General features: G+C 31.2%; 2 protein-coding genes and 1 long non-coding RNA gene across 8 annotated transcripts in view; 1 reads left to right on the forward strand and 2 right to left on the reverse strand.

Annotated features, from left to right (window-relative positions):
* LOC107608473 (protein STRUBBELIG-RECEPTOR FAMILY 6-like) lies at positions 218-3,932 on the forward strand. Of its 6 annotated transcripts, none has more exons than XM_021107519.1 (13): positions 221-842; positions 946-1,057; positions 1,290-1,342; positions 1,810-1,961; positions 2,112-2,159; positions 2,258-2,332; positions 2,437-2,482; positions 2,635-2,706; positions 2,788-2,853; positions 2,950-3,021; positions 3,120-3,191; positions 3,355-3,426; positions 3,515-3,932. In XM_021107519.1, the coding sequence occupies exons 8-13, from the start codon at positions 2,657-2,659 to the stop codon at positions 3,591-3,593; spliced, it is 411 nt and encodes a 136-aa protein (XP_020963178.1). In that variant the 5' UTR covers positions 221-842; positions 946-1,057; positions 1,290-1,342; positions 1,810-1,961; positions 2,112-2,159; positions 2,258-2,332; positions 2,437-2,482; positions 2,635-2,656; the 3' UTR covers positions 3,594-3,932. The 6 variants fall into 6 exon arrangements, with proteins under 6 accessions (XP_020963183.1, XP_020963178.1, XP_020963179.1 ...); XM_021107520.1 differs by having other exon boundaries at positions 221-603; positions 669-842; positions 2,258-2,482; XM_021107521.1 differs by having other exon boundaries at positions 221-603; positions 698-842; positions 2,258-2,482.
* On the reverse strand, positions 3,660-5,339 carry LOC110264928. Its single transcript, XR_002351288.1, has 2 exons — positions 4,768-5,339; positions 3,660-4,281 (listed from the first exon to the last, which is right to left on the reverse strand). It is a non-coding gene; the product is annotated as an uncharacterized LOC110264928 (long non-coding RNA).
* Positions 7,458-9,228, reverse strand: part of LOC107608137 (probable peroxygenase 5) — a 4,561-nt gene continuing 2,790 nt past the window's right edge. The window contains exons 4-6 of the mRNA XM_016310020.2: positions 8,997-9,091; positions 8,760-8,885; positions 7,458-7,748 (exon numbers count right to left, since the gene is read on the reverse strand). Of these exons, the coding sequence (XP_016165506.1) occupies positions 7,601-7,748; positions 8,760-8,885; positions 8,997-9,091 (369 nt within the window). The 3' untranslated portion in view covers positions 7,458-7,600. The remainder of the gene's footprint in view (positions 7,749-8,759; positions 8,886-8,996; positions 9,092-9,228) is intronic.

A 9,228-nucleotide genomic window follows, 5' to 3' on the forward strand; every position in this document is an offset into this window, starting at 1 on the left:
ACACAACACAAATACCCTCTAATGGCACTACAAAAAAAGAGACATAAAATGGCACTAATATTACGGCGGTTCTACAAAATCGCCGTAATATTCGGATATTACTACATTTTTTTGTGGTGCCATAATTAATTTACACTTGATGGCGGTTCTTGTGGATTCAGGCGGTTTTTAAATGCCATTACCACAATGTATAAAAAGGTCCAACCCTAACTTAACCTTCATTACATTGTTCCATGCGAGACGATGGCCACTGTTAGAGAACGGTTGAATCTCTGCCACTCGCGATCTCCTCTGTTTACAATCTCCTCCGGCGATGATCCTCGATCTCCAACGATGACCTCCTCCGGCGATGTCTCCTCACGCGACAGTCTCCTCACACGACTTCTCCTCCAGCAACGGTTTCCTCACACGATGTCTCCTCCTGCGACATCTCCTCCAGCGCCGGTCTCCTCTTATGACGTCTCCTCCAGTGACGTCTCCTCTTGTCTTCTCTGGCGACGTCTCCTCTAGTGACAATTTCCTCCGACGATGTTTTCCTACGCGGCGATCTCTTCCATCAAGCTACCGTGCTGCGAATTTCTCCTCCAGCGGTAGACTGGCGAGGTAGGTTCTTCTCCCTTTTTTCCTTTGTTCTCTTGAAAATATTTCATTCTAATCGATTGTCTTAGGGTTTCATATGCATGTGAATGGCAATTAGATTGTTGTTTCTACCATTGATCTGATAAGCAATAAGTAAATCATTTGGCTCTTTGCGATGATTCCAAGCTTTTGCCCTTGTGCTCCAAGCTCATATCTCTCTGCATCTCCTCACTCTCCTCAAACTCTGTGCTGTTCGCAACAAGGTTTGTCAATTCTCTATTTATCAGCAATTTTGAGTGTTTTTCTTTTATAATTGAAGATGTTGTTGCTGATGTGTGTTGATTGTCCACTTTTTGCTAATTCCAGGACTTCCGTCTAGATAATATGTCCTCATAAGAAAAGTTGAAAATTGAACTTGCAAAGGTTAGAGATGAGTTCAAAATGTCAGAGTCAGATTGTGGATCGGCTCGAGTTCAAGGTAAGGACTATTATTAATTAAATGTTTTATTTATGAGAAACATGTGGAAAGAAGGGAATGAATTTGCTTTAGTTACCTTCCTATCAATTTGAAACATTGTGTGGCTGTCTTATTGCAATATAGGTTCATAATTAGATGAAAGTGATAATATTAAAAGTGTCTTGAAAATACTTATGAAAATGGTTATAAGAACTTGTTAAGGAATCAATGATGTCATTTTGGATTCATGCAGTTGCACAACTCACAACTAAGATTTAGCATCTATTAGCTGTTGTACACAAGAAGGTTAGTTACTTCTTTCAACATCTCTCGTTAATCTTAATCTTCTATATATTGAAATGAAAATAACTATTGGTGGCAAAAGAGAATTTTGAACCAACCAATTTCATATGGATCTGGAGCTATTTCTGTTTGAGTTGGACTTCTATCAAGCTGTATGTATGTAAAGTTATGGATAAAAACTAATGGTCCAAATAAGCATCCTTACTACTAATATATCAGATGAACGAAAAATAGTGTATTATTATTGCTGGTCATAAGATTGCTTCTTAATTCAATTTGCACTTTTGCAGTCTTGCCATGATCCATCTTATTAGTTCACCCTTGAAATCCCTTTTGTGCAATGTCACCACTGTTTTGATTTCAACCCGTTTCTTGACCCTTCGATTTTTATTTCAGATTACATGGTGAAAATATTTCTTAACATATTACTCTCTTAAATACCTTACTTGATTCATTCTATCATGATTTAGGATGTGCATTCTCGTAAAGGCTTGATAGCAATGGTTCAGAGGAGAAAATGATTATTGAAATACCTTAGCAATGGTTCTTTGGCTTCAATTTGTGGATTCAATCTGGTTCTCTAGCTGCTGCGAAGCTATTGTTGCTGCCTCTAACTAAGCTTGTATGATTTGGTTCTGTCATCTATATCAATTCAGTAATCTACTTCATCTTCGTTTGATTTTCCTCCTCTATACGATTAAAATAGTGTTAACTAATTTAAATTACATGATTAATGTGCAATTAATTGATGATTACCTTACTGATATTAAAGTTTCAGGAAAAAAGAGGCTGCAAGTACGTTTGTTCTACTGTTAACAAGGTACTCTCATCTCACGATTCTTAGCTATCATGTTCACATTAAAACATTATTTTACGTGAATAGTCGCTGTATTAGTATTTCTAACATACATGCTTTAGGGTGAGGAGCAAAAGAAATTGAACGTGCTTTCTAATGAGGTGTTTGTTAACGCCTTAATCAGTAGCGGGCATGCTGTAAGTCTCTCTATCTCTGTAACTGTCAAATGCTCCAAGTCTAATCTACCTATTACATATAAATTACTGCAATTTGTTTTCTTTTCAATGCCTTCTTGTTTCAGAAGAGCTTGAAGATGCTGTTTTTGTGAAGCCAAAACAGTAGGAAAAGTGAGTTCTGGAGCTTTAGAAATAACTAATACCCATAACATGCTCAAACAACTGAGTTACAGAGATGTAGTCTCACACTCTTCACTTTATACCACTTTTTATCATGATTGCATTTTGATGCTGATTTCTAAAATTATTGTTTTATTTACCAGTAAGTTATCCAATCTTAAACTAATGGGAACATTGCCTTATGGATTACAACCCTTGACATCTTTGACCAACCCGTATGATTCACTATTCTTTCATACAATATCCAGTTTTGTGTGGAAATGTAACTCGCGATGTGACTCTTCTTTTTATTGTAGAGACCTGAGTAGCAACAATCTTGGAGGTGGCATACCATACCAGCTTCCTCCAAATATGCAGCGCTTGTATGTTTCTATATATATATGGTTGTTACCCTTAAGTTTATTTCACCCATAATATTATGATTATAAGTTCTAACATAATTAATTCTTTGTATGCAGGAATCTGGCTTATAATAACTTCACTGGGGCAATCCCTTACTCTGTTTCTGATATGACCTCTCTTACAGACCTGTGTGTAATTATCTTCTTGAGCATTTATCATAATAATACCTTATCAACCAACTCCATGAGCTATTGGAGTAACTTTTTTATTATTTTTGAGAACATAGGAATCTTGCTCACAATCAGTTCCAGCAAGGATTGAACGTTAACTTCATGAAGCTTTCTGCCCTCTCTTCATTGTGAGACTTCCTCCTCCTGTGAACTGTATAGAAATGTAATCTAGATGGCTGTCAAGTTATTGTTCATGTGCAGTCTAAATGTATAGAACTGCTGAGGCTATATTTGATTTTTCTGATTATTTAGGACCAAGATGATAAAACAAATTTTTTTAACTTTTTGCAGGGATCTCTCCTTCAATTTATTGACAAGTGACCTTCTGCAGACTTTGAGCTCACTTTTAGGCATTACCAGCATGTGAGAATCTAGATTATCAATATTCTTTCTATCAATACTTTACATCATATTGATTATATTCCAAGTTGACTTATTTATATTTGTGCAGGTATCTGCAGAACAACCAGTTTACAGGCACTATTGATGTCCTTGCTAATCTGCCTCATTATGATATCATTGGTTTGTAAGAGATGAGTTTGGATAATAAAGTTGGAGTGTTGGAGCAAGAAACAAAGATGTCGAAGCAAGTCCTCGGGATGAAACTCACACAAGAGACCAAGAAACTAAGGCATGCTTGTTTTAAAGTTAATTACAAAAGGAGGAAACTTTTGGCCTCTAAATTTTATTCATCATCACTTATCTAAGCTAATTGTCTTGTATGTTCATATTCTAAGTAGTAAAAATAGCACTTATTAGATGGTTTAAATACATTATTAGATATTAACATAGTTTAGGGAACTCGATGGTAGATTTGACTGATTAGTGTTTATTGCAATGCTTGTATTTTGGTAAGTTTAGTAAGACAAGGTTTTGTATAGGAGTTATTACTTTTGATATTCAATAATAAAAAATTATATATTATATTAATATTTTGTTTATGACTTATATAATATTTCATTTATGGATTATGATTTTTTGCTATTGTGAAATTTTAATCACAATTATTTATTTAACGCGATAAAAAAGACGGTAAAAATTATTTTTTTAAACGATAAAAAATGTCACTGTCAGGGTAAAACGTCGGTTCAAAAATGCCATTTTAACCAACCAAAACGCTACTGTCAGGGTAAAAATGGCGATTCAAAAATGCCGTTTTAACCAACCAAAACGCCACTCTGCCAGGGTAATAATGGCGGTTCAAACCGCCGTTTTAACCTATCTAAAAACCGCTATTTTAACCCTGGAAATAACGGCTCTAAGTAGTAAAAATAGCATTTATTAGATAGTTTAAATACATTATTAGATATTAAAATATTTTAGGGAACGGGATGGTAGATTTGATTGATTATTGCATATTACAATACTTGTATCTTGGTTAGTTTAGTAAGACAAGTTTTTGTATAGTAGTTATTACTTTTGATTTTCAATACAAAAAAATTATATATTATGTTTAGTACTTTGTTTATGAGTTATATAATATTTTGTTTATGGATTATGATTTTTGTTATTGTGAAATTTTAATAAAAAAAATATTTGTTTAACGCGATAAAAACAACGGTAAAAACTACCTTTTTAAACGATAAAAATGTTACTTTAACCAACCAATGTTAAGGTAAAAATGGCGGTTCAAAAATATCATTTTAACCAACCAAAATGCCACTCTGTCAGGGTAATAATGGCGGTTCAAACTGCCATTTTAACCTATCCAAAAACTGCCATTTTAACCCTGGAAATAACGGTGATTTGAACCGCCGTTTTAACCTATTCAAAAACCGCCGTTTTAACCCAGGGAATTGTGGCGGTTTTCAGAAAACTGCCGTAATAACCAGAATGGCGCTCAGAATTACATCGCTTTATGAAACCGCCATTATTGGTAATAATGACGGTTCAAACCGCCGTAAATACAAAAAAACCGCCGTTTCTACCAAAATTTTTTGTAGTGTGGTATTAAGGCGCAACAGAGAGACTGTGCTCGGCTTAGCTACCGGACATGTTGGGTTGGCTATATAACCGACAGATGATATCATCAGCTACAGGAAAGGCATGCATCATATGCATTGTTTGTCTTGCTTGTTTATGCATACTTCTTTGTGATATGTGTTGTCTGTGATTGTGTGTGTGTGCTTCTTGAATTGTGATTTTTTCTGTATCTCTAGTCTGTTAAAGTTGTTTGTATTCTGAAGTTTGCTGCCATTGGCCACCTGTTGAGGATTGCAAGTACGCTGTTATGAAATTTCTGTGTAACAAATAATAAAATGAATATAACTATACCCTTCGACCCTATTAAGAACTCCCCAGTTCTTACCCCTATTTTCACTCATTTCAGTTACAGGTGCGAAGATTTAGTGCAGAGCTGTAAGAGCATAGAAGATTGAGTTTACGAGTTAAGTTCTTAGATTTTATTTTTCCCTCGTCGATTAATGTTTTTAGTTTTTAGAAGGGATAGGACTTGTATTTCAGAATCTCGAAATAAGTCTATGTATAGAATGCTATATGTGAATATATATATATATATATATATATATATTGTGATTAAGTGATTAAAAGTAAAAACTTTCTGTGTTCTTAATTAAAGTTTCGGTTCGTATTCGCGAATGCTCAATATTAAATAAACGTAGTATATAAATAAAAGAATACAAGTAAGTAGCGCTCTGACTTTTAGTGCGATCATGAGGTGCTAAAAGTTAGGGTGTTATATTGTCACTAATTTTTTATTTTTCAGAATTTGATACTTGGAAAACAGATGAGAAATTAAAAAATATAAGGAGGTAGAGAAGCCTGAAGCAGATGATCAATTCATGACTCCACTGTTTGAATCAATGGACACAATAATAATGAATGGTTTCTGTACAGATGAAGTTCCAATTTTAGAACCTGATTAAGCAACCTTATTGTATATTGACTTAATTAGAGGACAATAGTTGATGTATCAATACACTTTGTTGATATATGGTTGTTACTTATTATTATAGTTGATGTATCAATACACTTTGTTTATGTTTTGAATTATATTGACTTGCTTGTTTATAGTATTTTTCTTTTAGTTTGATAATATGATGAATTTGTTTATTTTTTAAAATATTATAAATATTCGAATACAAATTAGATAAAAACTTGTATTTATTAAATTTATATTTATTTTGTATGAAAACAGGTTTATTTTGTAATAAAAAATCTAAAAAAAATTTATTTTACCTTACTGACGGATTTTCTGTCTGTATTCAAAGTTTGGAATGGTTTTCCAAGGCTCCAATTACCGACGAAAAATCTGTTGCTAATTACCGACAGAAAATTCATCCAAAAATCTGTTTTTAATTACTGACAGAAAATCCGTCGAAAAGTTTGATGTTCTAGGGAAATTTAGGAGAGAATTTACTGAAAAAAAATTTGTCGGTAACTGTTAAAAATCTGTCGGTAAATTACCGACGGAAAAAATATGTCGGTAAATAATTTCCAATGAAACTTTTACAGAGAGACGAAATCTGTCGGTAACCAAAAATTCGTCTATAATAAAGATCAAATCTATCTGTATTAAATAATTTTCTAGTTATGTGTCCCACATAATCTGTAACCTATAATTTTCTCTTTTCATCTCACAATTTTATTTAAGAAATTTTTTTTCTAGGTTTTCTTCTCTGTGTTTAGCCTTTTTTGTTTCATCCTTAATTTTCTTTATTAATCACTTTCAACACTTGAATTTCTTGTTAATTTCTTTATCTTCAAAGCTCTTACTCTAACTTTCTAGCTCGAGATTTCATATTTTTTTTAGTTAGAGTTTTACTGTATGCATGAAGCTTTGTAATTTCATGGATATATATAGAAGGCAAAGATTGGTTAAATATTTAAAAAGTTCAAGGGTTTGCCATAAGATCCAAATACTTCAAATTTATAATGGTTGTATTTTCAGTTCTCTCTATATCTCGGGCTAACAAATTGGTCGGATTGTCTTGAATTAGATGCCTAATAATTATATACCAATAAAGCAATAAGTGATTGGACGTCCAATTTGGATAAACAACTTAATTAAGTTATTTTTGAAAAAATAGCTTAAACAATAAATATTTATATTAAAAGTAACTTATAAATAAATTATTTTGTGTTTGATTTTTTAATTCTAAAAGTACTTATTTTAAGAGAAAAGTGATAAAAAAATTTTTATTATGGGAGAAATCATTTTTTTTAGCTTCTTCTTAAGTACCAAAATAATTTTTTAGAAAGTTGTAATTTCGTTTTAAAAATTATACCAGACATTAATATTACACTTTTTCATAAGCCAAAAGTTAAAAAAAGTCAGTTATGAACCTATTCAAACGGGTCATAATTTGTTGAGAGTTTGTTATAACAAAAAAAACTTATTTATATAATAAGGCCGAAAATAAGAACATAGAATGTATAAAGGAATACTAAACATTTTATTTCATTATAAGCATCAATTCTTAAAATATCAATCTTTGTACCTTATACAACATGTGCATTTTTATCCAAAGAAATAAATTATCATTATTAATGATTATATCAAATGGATTTTGATTAATCAGTTCTTTTTGTCCGACGAGTGCTCCTTTTTCAGTATTTCAAAGACGCTACCATCATAAACGCCTCTGATAGTTTCTTTTTGTAGGAGTCCGTCCTTGTCTTTACCAATCTTGTACAAGAGGTGCCATTCAACAAAACTTCCAATCCTGATCATCAAATGGTTATAATCAAGTTTTGAAATGCAAAATTAAATTAGCATTACTATCCGTACCCTATATTTGAATTTGATATCCAATTTGGCATTCATCATAATTTCCAATATTCTTAGACTATTGGTTGAAATGATCCTAACCCTTTTTAAGATTAAAAATATAAAATAAAAATAAAAATTTAATTTTAATACACTAACAAATAAAAAATTATATACATTTATTTAATTATGTTCGTTTCTTTTAATAATTTTTCATGCGGTTAATATTAATAGTGTATCAAAATAAATGATAAAGATAAAAGGTTTGTAATCTTAATTATCACTTTTAAAACAAGTCAATAATATGTCACTATTTTGTATGATAATAAATGTTTTATTTATAAAAATTTTCTTAGAGTTTTGAACCCCAAAATTGCTTTTGGGTAGAAAAAATTAACTCAAACTATTATATTATTGATTGAGTAGGAAATTTTTTAGAATTTGAAAAAACCAAGTATTTTGAAAATCGGATTGAATTAGTTGGTTTAATGGAATTAACCAAAAATTGATTATCATAGATCGGTCAAAATTGATAAAAGTCGATTAATAAATTGAATCAATACAACTTTTTTTACTGAAAATTCGGTTCAAAAATAAAAAAATTAAAACAAAATCAGTTTCTCGTCTTATGCATAAATATATTATTTTATTATGTTCAATTTAATTTTGATCAAATTTCAATTAAACTTTTAAATTTTTAAAACTTTAATTTACTAGTTCAACCATCGATTTGATTTTCATAACCTAAAAAACTCCAAATAACATACCATAAAAAACCATGACAAAATACAATATTTTATTTGTTATATATATGAAAATCAATGGCACATTATTATTAGTTTGTTTCAAAATATGGTATTCAAGTAATCTTTTTTAAACATAGAGGTAATTAAGTGGATAAGCCAAGATAAAAGAAAAAACGGAAAATAATGGATTACCAAAGATATGGGGTACACAACAGCCCTACCTTCCTTTCAAATCTTTTGGCTGTCTATTGGCCTTTATCATCTCCTTCAACTCATCATATGTCAAAGCATTTGGATGTGTATGTGCATGCTTAATGAAAATTTCTTCAAATTTTGAAGGAACAAACCTAAAACGTTTGTCAACAAGTACATTATTATTATTATTTGTACAAATAAAAATAAAAATAATAATAATTAAGACATACTGGAAAGTGAATGTATAAAATAAAGCAAACTACCTTCCTTCGGTATCATAGACACCGGTGTCACTTCCATGTTTGCCGAGTTGTATGTTCTTCACTTCAATTGGTAAAAGTGGAGATGGAAATTTCCCCTACATCACCACAACAAGTATTTGATGATATAGTAATGTGTGTTAAGTTTTATGTATATACATGCATGTGTGAGAATGTTTCCTTTACTAGTAAATTCTAATAAATTCTAATATATATATATATATATTTTAAGCTG

The sequence above is a fragment of the Arachis ipaensis genome, chromosome B07, assembly GCF_000816755.2.
Source record: "Arachis ipaensis cultivar K30076 chromosome B07, Araip1.1, whole genome shotgun sequence".
Classification (NCBI taxonomy): Eukaryota; Viridiplantae; Streptophyta; class Magnoliopsida; order Fabales; family Fabaceae; genus Arachis; species Arachis ipaensis.